General features: G+C 40.3%; 1 protein-coding gene and 1 long non-coding RNA gene across 2 annotated transcripts in view; one reads left to right on the top strand and one right to left on the bottom strand.

The window, feature by feature from the left end:
- The window catches only part of Tmtc2 (Transmembrane O-mannosyltransferase targeting cadherins 2), a 182290-nt gene that overhangs the window by 70576 nt on the left and 89746 nt on the right, over positions 1–21968 (bottom strand). The window contains exon 2 of the mRNA XM_071711104.1: positions 1213–1453. Within this exon, the coding sequence (XP_071567205.1) occupies positions 1213–1453 (241 nt within the window). The remainder of the gene's footprint in view (positions 1–1212; positions 1454–21968) is intronic.
- LOC139775257 (uncharacterized) overlaps positions 1–21968 on the top strand; it is a 223731-nt gene that overhangs the window by 56629 nt on the left and 145134 nt on the right. The window lies entirely within an intron of this gene.

Consider the following 21968-nt stretch of genomic DNA (forward strand, 5'->3'; position numbering starts at 1 on the left):
GTCATTAAAACATGCCGAAGTTAAATGCTCGCAAAGTTAAACACAGTGACCGAAAGAGGTGATGTAAAATTAAAGTCTCATTAGGATGATAGGACCTCGTCGCGGCTCTTTTGATCCTCCGACGTATCCGGAAGTCCTATTTGAGATGTTCGCGTGTTACGCCGAATCGCCATTACAATTCCCTTTCACGACCGGCCCCATCGTCCCTTCCGGAATAAGAGGAATCCAAAGCTAACTAAAACGAAGTGACGTCGTAAAATTAAAACTGCGCAGCAGGCTTATGGCAAAGTTAAACGGGCTCTCCCTTGTTATTTGAATCCTCCTGCCGACAATTCTCTGGAGAGATGTGCTCCGGCATAAATAAAATAAGAAGGATCTTCCGTGGCTTTATTTCGGATATAAAACGAATCTAGGATTACTTAATAATTAGATGGATTCATAACGTGACTTTTACTACGAAGCGAATTGAGCTTCTAATTTTCTCCCAACAAAACCATGAAAATTAACGTCGTGTAGTAGAGACCGTGGTGTAATTGATGGAAGGAGAATTTTAAGTCTACCAATACCTAGCAGATGCCTAAATCTTGATTAATTGTCGGTATCGCTTACTTTGATGGTAAACAATTTACACGAAATACAAACACAAGCAGCAGGAGATAAAATTTGTTAATAATTAGCTTTTTTTATTGGATATTGATGAATTCCAAATATAGATTCCAGACTTTACATTAATCCTTCATGATACGCTGATTTTTATACCGAAAGAGGAATACACAGCACGGGCGTTAACGATAATATTTCGGACGGACTTTTAAGATTTTATTTTTGACAGCCACTGCATCATAGGATATTATCAAAACTCCCGTGCGATATGCGCTCTACAGGTGTCACCGTTAGCTCCTTTCTATCGCCTTGGCATAAAATCCGTATGCTATTTGTCACGACACAATCATTTTCTTGTTTAATGCGGTCAAAATTTTTTAATTTTGTCGCAACTTATTATCGCGTAATTCATTTATTTTGCTTCGCAAGACGATATCTTATGCCGGGTACTCACTAGGACCGTGCAACGTGCAACGCAACGGTTGCTGCAACTAGTGAGTACGTCTTATTTCGGAACAAACCTATTGTGAAAAAATTGTAGCAACCGTTGCGTTGCACGTTGCACGGTCCTAGTGAGTACTCGGCCTTAGAGCGGAAGCGATTACTCACCTTTCTGGCGACCTTGACCACGAGAACGGTGCAGGCGGCGTGTAATGCTACGTTCACCAGATGGTAGCCCCAGGGTTCGAGGCCACCCAGAAAATGATTCAGACGAAAGGTGGCCACACAGAGCGGTCGATAGCTTCCGTGCGAGCCACGTTCCGTCAGCGGTGTTCCCCAGAAGTCATTCTCGAACAACCGGTACCATGGTGTGCTCGCCAGCAGGTCAGGGTTCGTCAGGATTGCTCTTCTGCAGCAAAGAAATAATAGTCGAGGTTATATACTAGTTTACTAGTGTAACAGAACGCGGAAATTATATATAATGTATAATAAAAATTTCATTTATATGTGCGTGCGTTTATTTAATTATGGTTATAAATTGTATTATCATTTAATAAATTATTAGATTAAATAATGAAATTATTAAACTATAGTAAAACCGTGATAATTAAATGTGCTTTATTATTAAATATTAGATAATGCAATGATGAAAATTCGCGGAACTTGATAGGATCTCGGTTTAAATTCGTGTGAATTATAATCCAATTTACGCTGAAAAAAGAGAACTAGTTATGGAAATAGCAAAAATTGGTAAAATTGTTTTTTTTTTTTTTTTTAGTACGCTGTGTAACTTAATTAGTGTATTGTAGGAATGCAATCCGTATTAGGTTACCAGGGCAAGCCGTGTTAAAAAATCTGCGAGATAGGTATTGTTATACCTAACGCAATTCGACCCGCGGTTAAAATAAAATAAGCCGTTTCTCTTTCAATTTACCTATTTTCCTGCCATGCCGTGCAATTTAATACGGGATTTGCAACATTTCGGTCAGTTCATCGCGTTAACCGCATCAACCGAAGTCCTCGGGCCGAATGCCAACGACAAATCATTCGGGGTGGCATTTAATAAACCATTTTTATCTCACGTCCATGAATTAATTACTTGGGCCGCGCGTACACACCATCTCATATATGCATGTATCAGTCGGCAGAAACAATTTTCGCGCTCGTTATCGATTGTTTCCTATCAGCGTGTAAATATCAATGTATCGACGTGTTCAGACCTTGTTTGAGGGTTTTATTTTCCGGGGGTAAAATTGAAAATTAATAAAGAGTATTATTTGTTTGATGGAATATTTAATGAAATAGCTATTACGTCAAATAACATTTTAATATAAATTGTTGCTTCCGAAGGAAGGGATGTGGAAAAAATGATACCGAAATAATAATATATGAAATAATAGTACGTGCAGAGATTGTAAATTATAAAGATTTTCTAGTTGTACATTAATACATTCTACTGTATCGCTGTTTCCAAAAAAAAATCAAATAATATAGTCAAAAAATAAAATTCTTGAATATATTTTGTTAAATCTTAAAGTTTGGACTTGTGGGTCAACGATAATGCAATTAGTTAAAATTACCGTTTATATAGGGTACTCGTTATTATCGCCTACTTCGCCGGCGAAGCAATCGTACGTGAAGATCACTTACACAGGTCGTCGTGTGCTAGCCTACGAAAATGGTTACGACCGCGGCGATAGTGCTGCAGTGAAACGGCCTTATCGCCCGGCCTTATATCGTCGGTCGCACACTCACGTGTACATACGTACATATATTTCCACGTGTAAGAACTGCAAAGTGTATTTCGAGCACTTCATGAATCTAAGAGCCGTTGGTCGTTCTCGCGGAGAAGGTGGTGGAACGACAACGACGTATCCGCGCACGGAGGATCGCAATGGCGCCATTTGCCTAGTGCACTTTTGTCTTTTTATTATGGCCTTAAATGCGGAAGTTATCGGTGGAGCGCTTCGAGATTATTCAATAATTCCAAAACGCTCATTTTTCATTAACAGTTCTCGTGAGTTGAATAAGTATGGATTTGGCATACGGAATGCGCACAGCAGCATAAGCGAGAAAAAATGCGTAGGTATCTATAAGTGAAAAGGAGAGAGATAGAGGAAAAATTTCAACGCGACACGTGCGCACGTAGAAGTAATTTGTTAGTACATATTCTAATATTTTAAATCGTGCTTTACATAGTGTAAAAGTAGGAGCTATTTATTGGTGCAATTATTCAAGAGATTGCAACTTTTCGCAGTAACATACGTGTTTTACAATGAGACAATTTTACGGACTGATAAAAATATCGGGTCGATGGCAGTTATTGAGTGCGTTTTATAAGGCAAGCGGCGCATGATGCGAACTGTGTTGTCTTTTCTTGATTACCTTTTTAATTATCGTTGTAAATAAACAACGTGAAAAATAACGCAATATAGAGAGATGATACTGGAATAAAATGTCTTGTACAAATGTTGTGATAATTTTATATAACAGAAGTAAAATATCTTTTAAACGCAATCTTTTCAAGATTAATTTGTGGACTCAAGCTAAAATCATGGAAGACGATACGCAAAGAAAGCCCGCAATTACGATCGCGCTTTTACATTAAAGAATTCTTTCTTGACTTCGTGAAAGGACATAATTGAACCCTTACACGACTAAATCCCGTTTCTTCCTGCAAAGAAAGGAAGGAGATTACCACAACGACGATGTACAAGTGTCGCTTTCGAGATGAATAAAGCTAAACGATAACGTTTTACGCGGCTAAGTCTATTTATACTTCAAAGTCGCGCCGGAGGAAACGCTTCCGCTTATCTCGAATAATATTTCAATTGCCTCTTGGCGTCCTTTCGTTCTAGATGCATTTCGCGAAATTATGCACGCGACACGCTCAATAATCCGTTATTTTCGCCGTCGCTTTCTTTCAATTAACGCGAACCTGCTGGACGCGCTGTAAAAAGATTTATAAGAAGCGCGCCATCGCTCGTTACGCCTCGTCGAACTTTTTCTTCGTTGGATCGCATAGACGATCCCTCGCCTCGGGCGAGGAGGCGTTCTAATCGACGACCGATGATCAATATTCATGGGTATCGATGAACTCGATGTTTCGGTTCGTCTCCGGAACCCGGGTACCAAAGGCTACACTCTAGATTGCATCGTCGAGTTGGCTTCGTTAATTTTGCTTCGCGTAATTTTTAGCACCCTCGTTTAACGAGCAGCGAGTTGTTAAATACTATTCTTTTCGCTTAAAATAATATTTACGTCATACTTTTAAATTATATTACGAGCAGTTTTGATTTAATAAGTTGCTCGCGATGGCATCTCTGGAAGATGGCAACTATCAACTTTATAAACTTTGTATAGACACTTATAAATATGGCATCATCTTCCATTAAAATATTTAATACCGTTGTTATCCCAGACAAGACTAAATAATTTTTTTCAAAAACTTTTCATTGTTTATAAAATGTTTTTTAAAATATCCAAACATTTCTTAATCCGTAATTTTTTAATTAGTATGATATTAAATATACTAAAGTAATTTGTAAACGTAATTTGTAATAAGTAAAGAAATTCACACGAAAATATGCGTTACATTTACTTGAAGTCTGCTATAATATTTATTCGCAATCAGAGACAGTATAATCAACAAAATTATGTCAAATTATCGAAACGCGATGTGACAGAGTTTAATGAATACAAATTATCGAAATAGAGTTTCCAATTATCGCAAGTAAATTACCTGAATTTAAATATTTAAGCGTTATAGCTCATATACAGATATATGTATATTTAAAAGCATATATTTCCTTTATCAATCCGCGTTATCCGCGAGTAAATTTCGCGCCGCGTTCGCGCGGAAATCTCCGCAGAATTCGCGACGTCGCCGCGTCGCATAAAACGAGTGACACCAAATTACTTTCTTGTTAGTCGCTTCTGCACAATTCCCGCCGTTTCCCCGAATAATTTGTTATGCCGGAATGAGTTTGTCCGTAAAGCTGTGCCCGTCCTCGGGCGCGAGTAATCGAGATTGCGCGTCCTCGATGCTTTTTCGCTCGCGGAGCTTTCGGCCTCTATTCGTTCGCTGCCCGCACGGGCTGGCTTGTGTGTAATGAAAATTTGTAAAATCTCCCGACGGGAAGGCACGAACGACGGCCGGGACGAGAGCAAGGGGGAGGGCATCAATTAATCTCTATTCACGCCGATTGCACCATTCTGAAAATTCACGTCTGTATTCGTCGAATTCGCCTCGTTTAGGAGTTATTTTTCTGACGCGACACTCCCCGATTTTCCGCCTCGTCTGAATCAAGGGCGCCCAAGTAAGTCGCTCCTCTCCGCTTACATGTTCCTGCAATTGAATTCACGCGGATAATCTTCTCCGCGAATCCTGAATTTTAACGTGACAGCCTAACTGAGACGCGGGGGAGAACATCAGATGGCACAGAAATTTTGAAATGATTTTATTAAAATGAGGAAAATATATTTATATATTATCATTTATCATTTATTACGTCTGATATAATAATTCTTGAATTTACGAAAAAAAAGTATATATATTAACATGTTTGCTACTGCGGTGAGTGATACATATATGACACGTGGTAGCAAACGTATTAAATACATCTTTCTATAGAATCAAAAATTTCATATGCCATTTATATTTACTTTCTACCTTTATCAACTCGTACTATTTTTTATCTGACTTTAATCCTTGATTCTTCATCCTTTTTATAAAATTTGCGAAACAAAAATTTCTTGTAATAAAGTTAATTCATTACATGCCGGAGTGAAACAAGAAAATCGAAATTTAATCTCGATAATGAACGCCCCGCGAGACGGTGCGAATGTAGGATTCGCGAGATATATTCGACGATTGAGAGATCGATCATTCTATTGTGACGTAGTTGATTTCAACGATGGACGGGGATATATTCGCATGTGGTACAAAATATCAAAAATTATTTCCTTGAAATCCGCGAGAAATAAAGACGTCGTATAACAGAATGCGGACATGTATAACGTAACGGAATATTTGCAGAAAGTTACGTAGAACAATTTATACTGATGAGCATGATATGCTAATGAAGCTTGTTTCAGGCGCACGAAAGAATACAGCATTTTCTGTCATGAAGTTTAACTTTTGCGCGAAACACGTGATTTGCGTATCCGTTCTCTTGCACTGTACACTTTAGACGCTATTTTTTTGTGAATGTCCGTGCATTTTTAGCACAGACAGAGTTTAAATCGCAAATTATTGTTATATTCCCATCAAAAATAGTGAGGTGGGTAATTATAAGACCCGACACTGACATTTGCTCGCTTTTATGTGAGTGACGCCCAAAAACCCAGCACACATTATGCTTACACAAGCAAGTTTCACGGGGCGAATAGCTGCGCTTTACGCAAAAAAAGAAACGGAAAAAGGAAAACGATCCTCTTTCTAAAAGGCAGAAAACGTCACCGAAATGCCTCGTCCTGATAATCTCCGAAAAAACGACGCGTCGTGGCGTGTTCTCCACGTGTCGCGTATGACAAATGTAAACGTTCGCGGGCCGACGAAGCCATTAGGGAGGCGAGTGTATTCTTGTTGACGCACGTATACACACTCATCCGGACGCACATACACATACGCACGCATACACCTAAGCATGCATATACACACCTGCGCACTTATGACAACGTGCGCGCGACGTTAATGAAGCTCGTCCTGGGACTCGCGAAGAAATGGCGACGCGCGACGTCACGTAAATGGATTCGGAAGCGGAATGGGTATAGCTTGCGTTCTTTCGGCTCTTTCGTCCTCCCATCCCTACGGTCGAGTCACTTAATACTCGCCCGACCCCTTTAAGCCTCATCGACTTACTAAGACGACGCCGATTCAATTTTCTGCCCTCCTTCTCGTGGAGCGCGCGGGCCGAATCGGAAAGCGCTTAACGACCGCGCGGTCAAATTAGAATTATTGGACACCCTCAAGCGCGCAGAAATGAATTAATAAATTACGCGGCAGGTGTTTCTTCTCCCTTTCCTCCCTTCTCTCTCTCTCTCTTTCTCTCTCTTCACGGTGCCCCGTAAATATAGATACCTTGTACGAGCACGATATTAAAATCGACCGATGATTAATCTCCGTCCCCGGTTTCGTCCGGTTCGCATATAGTGTCGGCTTTATGAAGCTTTAGGGTAGTGGAAGTGCAATAGAAGAGGGTGAGGGTGCGACAGAGTGAGAACCGGTTGTGAGGATGTGTTGCAGCAGAAACGAAGTAGGAGAACGAGAGAAGGGAAGATGTCCTATCGATTACATCTAGTTTCTATCGCAAGTCGATGTAGAAGTACGCGAATGGCAGGATAAAATGCGGTGTGTTGATCGAATATATGGTTATTGCATTAGATTTAACGATGACATTACGTGACGTATCTCCTATGTATACTGTTTCTCCTTATTGTCTTTCCCTATTGTCGTTCAGACTTGCTATTGTCGTCTATAATATAGAATATTCCGAACATCTATTTTAAAATCGATTTTTCTTCATTCATATTTTTATTTTTATCTCCTTTTATCAAATAACGAGTCTTATCGTAAAATTTCTCTAGGGAAAAATTCGAAAAAAGTATCATATTCGTTTTGGTTTTCGCAAACACGCAGGATTAAAAAACATGTTGGCGCATCGTTTCCAAGATAAAAGTACTCGTATATAAGATGGGATATTTTCTGGTGTATTATCCTACACGGCAAAGCTGCAAGATGCAAAATGCGACATTACTACGGAAATTCCTGAGAGAAGAAAGCAAGACCTGCTTCACTACTGCTGGCCAATTAGCGTTTAAGATATCACGATTTAATGACAACGACAGAGAAGGAAATGTGTCAGTCAGGAAATTAAGAAAGAACCAGAAGTAGGGCAGAAAAAGGGAGAGATAGAGATCCTTGTTTCATAACACGCGGACGGTGTAACGGTTATTATGAGATTTTACGTCCCTATCTCTTTACATTACGACGAGCGGTGAGAAAATCGGTTATGCGCCATCGCGCGAAACTGGGGTATTATCACAAATGGAAATTTTTTGCAACGTGGTGAAAACCTCTCCCGAGCCGTGTGATCTCATAAACTTCTGACCCGCGATTATTTCCATTTCCCGGCTAGGGCGCGCATTTCGATTCGCACGAGCTCGAATGAGACTCGTTAATCCCCCGATAAATAAAAATTCGTATCGATTAAGCGGACCGCGATAGAAGTGGAACGACGCTCGTTCGCTCGTTAAAAGCTTTAAACAGTCGGACTCGTTAGATAAAGCTGTGTTAATTTAAGGAACGAAATTACTTCTCTTTTAGAATGTATTCATTCGAAAGATAGTTTTCCGTTTTTCTCGCAGTTTTTCGCGTTTCGAATCGCGGATATCGGTCTCTCTCTCTCTCTCTCTCTCTCTCTCTCTCTCTCTCTCTCTCTCTCTCTCTCTCTCTCTCTCTCTCTCTCTCTTACAACGTAAAAAATTGCGATGCGTTTTCCGCTTTGTATTTGCCTCCATTTTTTCCTCGTCGCGGTGTCTCACATTCGTGTCGAATTTATAATCGCCGTCTAAAGTGCACCCGTGATTTTTTTTGTCACGCGATATTACGGGAACCACTCTTCGCAGGTGAAACGCGTCACCGGAGTAGGTAAGTATTCGTCAGTTAACGTTTTACAGCTTCTGTACATTGACCTGTGACTCGATATTTGACAAGCTTCGGATTTCACAGCAAAACAGCGGTGACTTCTACTCGGAACGTAGGAAAAGCTACGAATCGTTGAATCGATCGTACTAACTTTAAATAATTTTCGCAATCATTCCCAGATTCGAGATTACTAGCACATAAAAATTTAATTTTAATCTACAAAGAAATTTTATTTCTTATTTTACAAGAAAATAGAATTCTTATTTTATAAAAAAAAATTAGAGAGCACAAAGAAGTTTCACTTTTTATTTTACAAGAAATTTTAGCAATTTGATAATAAAATGTAATTTTACATAAACTTGAAAGGAAGAAGACGAAAGAGGAACGTCAAAGTCGTATCGAGGGAATATCCAAAGTAGGTTGTTGCAATAACTTACGACATTAGCGTCTTGCCGCAGAGATATTTTCAATACGATCGACCGTGATCAAGTTTCGTGGCGCGATTCCTTATTGCGCGATAAGATGGTCTCGTACCACTATCGCGACTGATAGAAATTCACACCGATGAACGCGATGCGATACGATGCCGCTTCTTCGGCGGGAGCTACACGATCCCAGGGGATGATGCGGCGCGTGGCAATTTGCAGGTTACTCCCCCTCCCTCTCTCTCGCTCCCTTATTCCCATCCCTTATTTAAGGTTTTGTAAACTGTAAACCCTCGCTAACTATCGAGCTTTTGTTCTTTTTCTATGTCCTATTAGAGATCCTGCAAATAATAGAGGAACGTGCAAAAAGATAGGAATGCGAACAATAAAAAGAGATAATGGATACTACGAAAAAGATAATAAATAAAAATTTGTTAAGTTTTGGGAAGAAAACTCTAAGAATGTAAAAGACATTATATGAATAATTAATAGCGAGAATTAATAAATTAATTAGAATAAAGTAGCTCTCTACAATAAAGATACAATGAAATAATAAAGAAAAAGATGTTAACAACTTAGAAAGGACAATCGATATTTTCCACTAGCTTGAAAATACATGGATCGATACCTATATTTGCACTACGTATCACATTTCCTGCTTGCTTTCGAGTACAATGGCATTAGCGATTCGTGTTACGTTTTCGCAAGAATATATTCGAAGAAATAGAATGAGGCAGCGAAATAACTAATATTTCCTTTAAAAATAACTTGTACATCTCTCCGTCTCAAAGATCTGTATAGAGATCGATGGGAGGGAAGAGATGAGGAGAGAATAGGTATTGACGTTACGGTGAAGAGAAAAACAGAGAGGTGGAAAACGAGGGAGAACCGGGAGAATCGGGAGAACCGGGAGAACCGGGAGAACGGCAGAAGGATGAGTGTGTGGAGAGAAGGAGGACAAGAGAGAAGGGAAGGAGCGCATAGCTCCGACGACGCTACATTATGTCAGGCATTTCCCGGAAGATAGTCTCGGGAGCGAGAACCGCGAAGATGTCGGGTAAGAGGTGAGGGTGAGAGCGCGGGAGAGACGCGCGGAGGTGGCCAAATAAATACCTGACTAAATCGTCCGGAAAACTCATTCCATCCCTCGAGCGTCTCTTACGGGGTATACCTTCAGCCGCAGCGCCATCGACGAGCGAACGACGCGCCCGAATGAGCCCGTGCCGTTCCATTCCGCGATTTCTCTCGTGCGATTTTGCGACCGGATCGGCGCAGGGTGCGAGGAATCACGCCCCGACGAGAAACTGTGAGAGACGAGCGTTGAAAATACTGGAACGTTATCGGAACCCGGGATTCTCTTAGTGTCATCCGTTCGTCTCGTAGCATTAACGCTTCCTGCTGGATTTCAATCGACGTCGCATGCGTTACGTCTTACTTAAATGGAGATTCAGAGACAGACGTCATAAGATCGTCTGGAATTTATTTTTAACGATTAACAATTTTTTCCATGCGTCAAGAAGAAACAGTTTTTTTTTTAAGAGAACGTTTTCTTTTTAGTTAGTCAAAATATTATTTGGAATTTTTTTAGCCATATTATTCTTTTTCTATATCATTAAAGGGAAAATGTTTCTTGTTTAGAAGAAAAATGTTTTTTGTTTGCTTTGGCCTGAAGGCACTGTTATAAGTAAAATATAATACATAATGTAATGTAATGTCAGCTGACCCATTGTATCGACAACAATGCGTTATTAGCTCAATTAGCGACGGTCAAATAAAATCATTATGTAAATTAAAATACAAAACGTAAAAAAATGTTTCGTATCTCTAAAAAGGAAGTATGTGTGTGTCACGAGGATAATGATAATTTTTGTTTGTCATATTTCAGTACAACTAATCGATAGCGTAACGTTATTGAATTTAACAGCCGCAATAATACCGTAATAGTATAGTGTTAATTAAGATCCCAATCTCGTTGGACATTTATCAACGATAAACGGTCGTGGGTTCGTCAAAATTATTCGTGTAGATTTTCGACACGAGCAACACAATACAGCAGTATAGCAGTTTCTCTCTCTTTCTCTCTCTCTCTCTCTCTCTCTCTCTCTCTCTCTCTCTCTCTCTCTCTCTCTCGCTTTCTCTCGATTCGGAATCGTATCCGGTAATAGAAATTCAGCGCCGCGGCTCTGTTATACACCGGCTGTAATCGATTTCAGGAAAGCAATTTGGGTTAAGTCGCGCCGTCGAAACAGATGCGGCAAAGTGTCGCACCCGCAAATGGCACGTCGGGAGGGGAGGGGGCTGCAATAATTATTAAGCAAACCGGATCGATTAATCTCGTCAAATCGCCTTGAAAACTCATTTTACTTTTGGATTACATCGCGATATTTTGCTCCCCAGTCGTCCCCGGTAATTACCCCGGTGTGACTTCCGTCCGGGGTTTCGTCACGTAAAAGAGTTATCGGGACCACACCGATGGCGGCCGCAGATATAACGAGGCGGTGAGAAGTGGCCTTCCCGGCGTGTGCATACATCGATAATCTATCAGCGCTTTCTATATGTATGCATAGCGCGATAATGAGATTTTAATACGTGCTATTAATAGCTAGAAGAAAATTTAATATCGCGATACGCGATATTATACATTAATTGTAAGCACAAAATAAAAGACTGAGTTATAAGAAATAGACGAATTTTTCCACATTTATAAATTATATGAATGATATATTTTTCTTGTGTATTGTTTATTACAACTTTTTGAGGGGTCTATTACATTCGCAACGCAGTTTGAAATTAAAACGTGTGTGAATAAGGTATATCATCATTCGGCAATCGTTCCGTCTAAATGCTCGTTTCTCCGTCCGTCCCTCTCTCTTGCCCTTTCTCTCGTTCTCTTTCTCTTTTGTGTGTGCTCTAGTTCATGCGATCGAGCGGGAAACCCGTGCCGGCTATTATTCGCTATGCATCGCCGGGCACGATAAGATCCACGGGCTTTCGTGTACTCTCGGAACAACGCGAGTTATCCAATCTCCCGGAAGCGGCTCTTTCGAATTGATCATGGGAAATGTATATCGTAGTCGTATATCGGGGAATGCGACGTATCGAACGCGACGATAAATATTTTGTCCGCCGGCAGTTTAGAGCACGCCGCGAGCCAAATCGGAAGACGTGGCGGCGCTCTCGTTTAGATGAGCCCCATGATGTACGATCCGCAGAGCGCATTCTGTAAGTACATAAGCAGCAGATTTGTATACCTCCGAGGATTTCGCAACAGCAATTTAATCCGACCGATTACTTGTTAATATCAGACGTTAAATGATCTCGAATTAATTTATGGCAGAAATAAATTATTAATGGATTTTGTAATTCGGTCGAATATTAATTAACAACGGAATTACGATTACAATCTTTTAATTTTATGTAGTATTTTACTTAAATGAAGTTTAAGTGAAACTTTTAAATCTCATATTTCAGTAAAAGTAAAACCAGTTAAACTTTTACAGTAACTTTTGTGCAGATTACAGATTAGAATCTCTACAAATTATGTTTCGTTAATTCTAAAGTACGCACATATACACATAGATCCTTTCTCAATAAAAATACATTTTTAATATACTAATTGTTAGGCACCAGTAGTTTTATTCAAGTCATTTATTTATATTTAAATTAAATTAAATTAAATTAAAGAAGATCATCCCATGAAAAATGTGCATTGAAAGAGAGTACCGTTTATAATTTCAATAATATCTGTGGAGATAAAGCTAATCATCTGAGTCATGCTGTATTTTTCAGTACCAAACATTCATTCCAGCATCGACGCGTCATTTATAGCGGCATCGTAAGAAATCGCTTCACAAATCCGGATAAAGGAACACGCGCGCGAGACCGCCTTTACAAGCTCCATCTCCTTTTCAGTTAGCTCGCAGCGTCAAATTTTTTTCTCGCGCATAATATATACCGGGAATCCGTTTCACGGAGTGGGCGTGAAAATCGGCGGGTGTAAATCGGGAAAGGCCGTACGGCGAAAAGAGGGATGCGAGCGGGGGAGGCGAAGCTTTGCGCGGAAAGCTGTGCGGATTCGTAGGGAGAGTACGACCCTCGTTCCTTCCGTACGCCGCAGGACTCGAGGACGTCGTAATAGAAACCCCTGACAGAGGTCAATCTCCTAACGGTCGATCCTGGTGAAGCCAATCCACCCACCATCCATCGATCACCGTCCCCAATCCGGCGCGCGCGCGGATGCGATCTATACGTATTCCATTTGCGAATAACCTATCCGTTCGCCCTGCCGCCGCTCCGGCACGAAGTCATCCGGCTCTCCTTTCTGCGCTTTTACATACCGTCCGCCCGTTCTCTGCTCAGCTCTATACTCGGCTCCGTTCCGCTCGATCTCGTTTTCGAAGCCTCGTCGGTCCCGTTGTGTCCCGGCTCGCCGCGTCGATCATTATTCGAATTTCGAGACACGGTCGGAGTTTCGGTCGCCTCACGTACAAATGTCTTCTTCCCGGTAATATCGGCAACGTATCCCATTGCAATTTCACGAAACGTATGAAGAAATACTGTTTCCTTTTAATTTAAGTTCCAATTTTATATTTTACGAGATAAAGTTGAATCTCAAAAATGATGGACAGTCTTTTTCTTCCTCGCCAAATCTGTTGTTAATAAATATTCGTCGATCAGTTAGTACTACACAATACGCAAACATCTTATTAACATTGATTGCCATAGTGGTCATCGGTGATTGGTGCTATCAAAATTTTTTGAAACGTTTGTAAAAAATAAACGCTATCTAATATAAAATGTTAAATGATGCAGGAAGCTATACGTTGTTTAATATTCATGTGAGGATGCAGTCTTATTCAATTATATTACACAATATTTTATTTCTACTATTGTGGCGCACACGATAAAACGTACAAAACTCGTTGTGCAGGCAACGTGTTAATAACTAATGACAGAAATACATTTCATTTCTAAGAGAAAGTGTTTCATGTGAATAAGGGTCGTGGATCTCTCGCTCGATATAGGTAATTGAACAATAAAATCTTCGTTTTCGCTCGATCGGTCCAATAACGCGCGTCGTTTTACAGACGATCGTTTTCTCATTCACGTCTAAATCGGTCATTATCCGATCAATGGCGCGTTCACGTGTGCGCGCGGCCGAAAGTCGCCGATAGCACGTGATGCCGGTATTTCAAATGCCGAAGGGGGGAAATCAGAGTTCGTAAACTGTCGAAATAATGCCCGTGCAGTGGCGTGCGATCGTTGCGCTTGCCGGCGATTATGTCTTTGAATGGATTGTGGAAACGAACGGGGGATTATATTGCCGACCTGGGCAGGCTGCTAACGATAACTGACACCCGGCGGCTGAGATGAATTGCATTTATGCTGCCAAGAATGCGGAATGTCGGGTGTAGTGCGTTCGTATTCTACTGTAATTTCGCGCTCATCTTTCGTACTATTCAATTGTATTTATTTAATTTTCCAAGGCGTAATGCATATTTATCTACAAATAAGGCTTATATAATATAGTCTAAGAGGATAATTAATTTTTTACGTTGCACATGCGATATAATCAATATAGAATAAGAATTAAATAGTTTTCCTCGATAAATTCATATGTCAAAAGTTGCGTAAAGTTTTTGTTGCGAAATCGTGTAATTTTCGTGCCTAATCTGCTCCAATCTCCCTGCTATTAATTTTACGCTCCGATGAAATAAGTGTGATTATTAATGTGTAACTTTGAGGTGTTCGCCCTTCCGTGTAAAACGACGTATTAATCATCGTGATTAATGCACGTTCCGATCTTTAACCCTTTGTGCTCTCGTGTGTCGCCTCTACACGACGACATAGATGTGCGATTACGGTTTTGCATAAATTAGAAAGCGCTATTAATCACACGATCAGGTATCACAATGAATCGCATCTCCTCTCGCAGCGCACATCTTTCGGGGAAAATTCATTTCAGCTCGAGTTGTATGCATATTCCTTTTAATACTTGGTGGAGGATGAGGCTATCCTCTTAGCGAAAATTTCACACGGTGCCCGATTACAGAGCCATTAAATGATGCGAACTAAGTTTTTAAAGTGTGAATGGCTAACAAAAGCTTATTTCACAATCAATCCCGGGGGGGGGGACTTTTATTTCAACGAAGTTTTAATCCCACGCTTAATTACCAAGTTGAAAATTAAAAAGTTGTGCCCAGCGACGGACTTCGATCGAATTTCTCGCAAAGATGAATCGACTTTGAATTCGGCGAGAAACTCCCGGAACGAGAGGTAGAGTGAGATACCTAGAACAGGTAGGGGAAGTGAGAAAAGGCAACTTCCGACACGCTCTGTATATTTTAAACTACCGGTGGTGACCGATTGGGTAATCCGGAATCCTCCGAAACAGTGGCGGAAATAGGCGGGAATACGTATGGCGGTTGCGCGCGGGTGCGCCCCAGGGAAATATCAAATTCACGATATCGAATGTTTCAACGTCTGCGTGTGTGTTTCCTTTACTATTCCGACTCCGCAAAAGACCAACTTCACGGCATTCTCCCCCCTGTCAAAAAAAAAAAAAAAACAAAGACACTATTGTGTATGCGGGTGTGTGTATGCGTGAACGTGTGCACGTGAGCGACCGTTTCCGTCGTATTTGCAATATTTTATTTTGCATAGAAAATGATCTCGGGGCAATACTTGCGCGATGCGCGTGCCCCTTGAACCGTATGCTGTATCTTCCTTTCCGCGCACCGCGGGTTCCATTCGCGCAACCGAAAGTCCTTCCCGATACGACTCTTGGTCCTCTCCGTCCTCCTGGCGAGGTCCTGGCAGGTTGCCACGGGCGAAGACGACCTGTCTCTCTATTTTCCCGGTCGCTCTTCTTCGAGTAATAAAGGTATCTCCTTTTTCTCTTACTCTTTTCTCTCTGCCGTCCCCACCTTCTTTCCTCCTCTTTCTCCTTTTCTCACCCCGTCTTCCCGTCTTCATCCATCTGGCGTGGCCTCTTGTTCTTTCTGCCTCTTTCTCTCACCGTATTCCTCCTCAACGACCGTCCATTTACGGCCGTTAGCGACGACGTTGCCGGTGCACGTCGTTTTCCACGGGAGAGCCGAGATTCTTTCGCTCTCACTCCTTCTTTCTCTCTCTTTCCTCTCTTCATCTCACCGTTTCGAGCTTTCTCTGCCATTGGCTTTCCCTTCCACTCCCGTTATCGACTCCGGTAACGTCGCCGTCGTAGGTCGAGTCACGCGTTTCGTCTTATAAATGCGCGTGATCTCTGGAGTTTCTTTCCATCTCTGCTTTGTGGCGTGAGAGTATCGCCGCTGCACTTCGTATCCATTAAACAGCACTACTTTCGAGTAATAAACGTGCAAATAATCATGATGGCTTACTGAAATATTGCTCTGATGTATTTTCGACTAAGAAAATTTAGCGTTTAATGTGGCCATTCCAAGTCTGATTTTTATTTATCTGGCATCGAGATCAAGTTTAAAACCAAGCAAAAATAAAGAGCAGCTTATTTAGCATCAATTGTTAAAAAACTAGTAGGTATTTTTAGTGTGGCATGATAATGTTTATACAAAAATATAAATAATTAGCATTTCAAGAAATATTAAGTTAACTTAAAGTTATTTACTCGGAAAGTTATTTATCCGAAAAATGATTGGTTTCTAATAAAATTAAATAAAAGTCTATATAATATACATACATCTTTCATATCAAGTTGCAATGAATCATACGTTAAATTTTGTGATTAACTTAGCTCTTAACTTACGAGATTTACTGCAGCAAGGACTAACGGCCGAGATGCAGAATCAATGCTTGAGGAGCAGTGAGGTGGGGGTAGAGTCGATACTGGGTCACCCAGAGACCACTTCAAGGATCCTCTTTGCATTGTTGCTTCAGCTTTATACCGAGACACCCGCCTTGTACTGACAGGACAGTCACGCGCTTAACCCAGATAGCACAAATAGCATCGTCGACAATAATAAGTACATCATAGACGGGACTGGGATTCGAACCATTCGATTACAAACGGTTGAACTAATGGATTTTCGACACCAGCGAACGAACACTTTACGAGAAATAGGAAAAAGCAACCGGCGCGATTTTACAAGCGCAAGCGCTTTGTTTATGCTAACGTTTTAGAATACAAAAGTTTTATATATGGTACATATAATTGCAATTTACCTGTTATTGGTAAATGCACAGGATGAGATTAATGCTAGAATAAAACCATTACACGTTGCAATTTCTGGTTAATCTTGTTTAAATAAAGGATCAACACATTAATTTCTATGCGCGCTCGGTTAATGTAACTGATATTTATACGTTTTCGTAATTAATTATAATGAGAGTGCGAACGTAATTGCAGCAGGATGGAAAATCAGTTCAATTAATTTTGTTAATGTCACTCGTGCACCATCGGAAAATGATTCGATAAACGGTTTCAGCAAATTTTAATATTAGCTTATCAAATTTTCTCGAGAAGAACAGCGTAAATATTTGACTCGGTATAAGTTGGTCTGGTATCTTATTGGCTCTTTCATTTATTGTAAGAATTTATTCCGGTACCTGTGTGTACAGAGAAATATCGGTAGATTTCTTTTAAAATTCATGAGACCAATGCTAATTTGTCGTATCTTCCCATTTTATATAAAACTCAAATAATAAAGATGGACGTAATAAAAAACTTATAGATATAAAACATGAAATATATGAACTTGTGTATATAAAATTTTTATTAATTTAAAAGGAGCATAGATAGCAAATAACTTTTAAATCAGATTGCGTAATACATTTACTTAGCCCCGTGTATCGAGCGTATTAATTTTACGTTGGCAGCAGTTATCATTTTACAATAATTACAGCACGATTATAAATCTCGTGCGCCATTTGGCGCATACGATATCCCAGAGCGGATCGCGGAGCGAATTAAAGCGGAATAAAAAGAGGATCCCCGGCGCGAAATCCGGATATCCATCGAGGATCCTCGCTTGCCGGGCCGAATTTCGCTCGTCCGACATCGGAAATGTAATTCCGACTCTCTCTCGCGCGCGCTTTATAATAAAATTCATGGCCTCGTCCGGAAATCGCACTCTGTACGTTCCCGATCGGCAAGCACGGGAGCGAGCACGTTTCTTTCTCGCGCTCGATGTGCAGCGAGAGAAAAGTCGCTCTCTCTTCTGTCCTACGGGTCCCATTCACGCACACCGGATCGCTCGTGCAGAGAGTCAGGGAACTCGTTATTCCGATCACGAGGGGATTCTGCTCGCGCCCGGTACAAGAGAATCTTTTACGACTCGTGCTCGTGTCACCAATATCGACGAGGCTTCTCAGTTTACCTGTATAATACGGCCCGAGCATCCTACAGGAAGTGGCTCCGAAGGAATTAGACGACAGCGATATTCTCACCTCGGCATGTAAGTCGATCTACAGAACGATGTAAAATCAAGGTATATTTTTAATCTCGAGGTATAATTTAGTGCAACTCTACGAAGAAAGTGAGAAGCACTGCGCAAATACTAATAATTAAAGGTTTGTGATCTCGAGAGACGAGATTTTATGAACTTTCTATATATACAATGTGTTGACAAAACAGCGACAGTCATCCCTCGCATTTCACGGTACAGAAAAGACGTACCTATAAGAACAGAGCTTTTCAGGATTCGGTCATTTCGTATCATGAGGATACGGAAAATCCAGAGGATTTCCGGAACCTGGAGACGTTATAATTTGGGAATTGAAAAAGGTTCCAATATTTTTGAAATCCGGGGCTCCATGCGATGGAGCCAGGTTCCTAAAGATTAAGAGATCCTCTTCCATAAAATCGTAGATTTAGTAATCTATGAATTTTACGATTTTACGTAATCGAATATTCGGGACTCGGAAGGTTGAAAATCGAACACGGAAGCGAAATGCACAAGTCTTGCATGTAGAGAATGTAATACTCTTAGATGAGATACTTCTCTACTGCGAGAATTACAATATGGAATTTTGTACCATGATTTTCCGGAAATGAGATACCTGTCTTCTGTAAACTCTCGCGATAACGCTTGAAGCTTACAAGGGTTTCTCGCGACCGTAAGAAGCGAGGGAAAATTTATTGCTCTCTCTCAACCTGACGTTTTCAACAATGTACATTATTATGCCAACTTCATAAATTATCGTTCGTTTTCTCTTATCCTTTTTATTTTATGTACTCACTTTTTGAACTTTAATCTGTCGCGTCAAACATTAATTTTTGCAAGTTAAAAATAGCAGCAAGCGTAATCTATCGTGATAAACAGTTCGGATCTGGCTTGATACTTTTAAGGCGACCGATTAACTTGACGAAGTATCGTCTTCGAAATTTTGTGAACTTTATGGAAGTATTATCACATTTTTATACCATCAGCTTTTTTAATCATTCTAAACACTGCAGTTTTTTTTTTCATTTCTAACAATAAACGTTAATTTTAATAATATACGCATTTCATTAGATTTACAAACGTCGCAATTAACACGGCTTTATTTTTCATGGAGCATTACCGCTCAGTGAGTTTACAACCCTCTCGACATACCGCCGGCAATTATCAGTCTCGCGCGCACATATGTGCCTTTGGTATCTACCTATACACACATGCGACCGTCTCCCTTGTCGCGGGCCCCTATCGCTTAATCGACGGCGATTCGAGGGTAGGTAATCCCATTCATCGGACCGAAGACAAATTCCACGTGCCACAATGCGTTTCGAAGTGGGAGACTCGGAGGGTGGCGGTGCTCGTTCGACTGCGGTTACATCGGGAAACTATGGCAGCGGCGGATTTGTGTACGTGCCTATACGTGCGCACGGGGAGGTGCATCCTCCTCCTCCTCCTCCTCCTCCTCCTACCCTTGTCTCTGTGTATATTGGGATGGCTGGGTGCAGGAAATTCCTTGCAACTCGAATAGTTTGAATAGCTACGTCGTCCGGCTCTTCCCTACGGTTGTACCCCGTACTGTTCACCTCGTCCTTCCATCTACATGTCTCTTCTCCGTCTCCTACGTCAACCGCGTCTCGATCTTGAGCAGCCTGCAGCCTAGTCTAGTGCAGTTTCATTTGATCCAGGTTATAACGGATACGTCTGCGTCAGGATTATAGTCGTACCTCTCTCGTCTGTTCGGATTGCTTTACCTCTGCTCGCATTAAAATATATTTGCCATAAATCTAGCAATATCCATGCGTAACCGATGAAAGAGAGGAAGTTGTTAAATAATATATCGAAAATCTCATATTTCAATGCGCAAAACTTAATTAAAAGCGGATCAAATGATTTGATAATTTAAATACAAATCGAGTACAAAATGGAATTATGTTACATGATACCATTGATTTGATAACTGAATAATATTAAGTAATATTGAATTAACAAGGTATATGAGGCCTTTTAGAGCGCAAAGTTTGAATTTTATCTTTTACTTTTATTTATACGGAAAATGAATACACAGTTAAAAGTATTAATTTCAACGCAATAACTTTTCTCCTTCAATTTTTCACGTTTCTAAATATCCTAAATAAATAATCCATGCAAGTAATTAATATTATGTTAAAAATCATTTAAAAAGAGATTAAAGTATAAAAAAGTAAGGGATTGTTTTGAGATCTCTCAACACCAATTATATTAGTTTCTTTTTCATCACTAATTAAGAGTTAAATAATGGAAACAACTGAAAATGTATGAAATAAACTGAATTGAACCGATACAATTGCTTCGTACTATATCCCTACTGATTGTGAGTTACGTTTCTACCCTTACATTCTTTTCTATACAACACCACTTATGACCGGTTTAACTTATGACAGGATTAATAGATGTAATTATCGCCACGAATTGGATGAATGAAAACCGCGGTCGTACGAATATCGATTTCCGTCAGTAAAATTTAAGAACGTTGCGTCTTTTCAACCTTTATTACCCTGATCGTCCATGACCTTCGACGGCATGCGGCGTTGCAAGAATGCCGCGAGCGCCGAGCGCAGCTTTGATGCGATTTTTCCGCCTGGCGAGGCAAGGCGACGAACCCACGAATATTCTTAAAATTATGGCCAACAGACGTCGGTGAAACTTTGCGGAATTTTCGTCATTTCCTCTAATTGCGAAAGTTAATCGCGGGTCGAGATATAGCTTTCGGGCGTGTAATTATATTGCAGTTCGTGAGGCGGACAATGCGCGCCGTATGGGCCGCCTTTTATTGCGATGTGCATGTAGCGCGTTTTGATTAAACATATAGCCGAGGTTTTTGCACCAGGCGAAGAGGGTAGGTATTTATTGTGCGGCGCGTTCGTAAATTTCGTCTTATCAAATTGTGAAATTGCCGGCTTTCGTTATCTCGCATAACAGAGCGAATTCGCTACGGGTGTGCAACGACAACGGAAGCGAAAAATGGTAAAAATAGAGGAACGAGAGAACTTCCAGCTCCGCATTTAATATTATATAGTTAGCATTATGCAGATGAACATACGTTGAGTCGTATATATGTATAGCATTAATTTATCTACAATTATAACACAATATTTTTTAATTTCCTGCAAAAACATATTCTCTCATAATAAATATCGTATTAATTTTTTTAATATTATATTCCTATTTAAATATTATTAAATTAAGTACTTTTAGATTCTGACATTTTTTCAGAAAAATTCTCGTGATTTATAACATTCGTATAAAAAAATTACTGCATATAAAAATCTGCAACACAATAATTTTGCATATTTTAATACAGAAATTAATCTTTTTTAACGTCGCGTTTCCAATACGTAACCAACTTACAGAATGAACAGTCAAATTTATAATTACAGTTTATTTTCTGTACGCTGTTAGCATTTTTATTTTAACACATTG

The sequence above is a fragment of the Temnothorax nylanderi genome, unplaced genomic scaffold, assembly GCF_030848795.1.
Source record: "Temnothorax nylanderi isolate EJ_2023f unplaced genomic scaffold, tnyl_v1.0 TNYL_tig0095_pilon, whole genome shotgun sequence".
Lineage (NCBI taxonomy): Eukaryota > Metazoa > Arthropoda > Insecta > Hymenoptera > Formicidae > Temnothorax > Temnothorax nylanderi.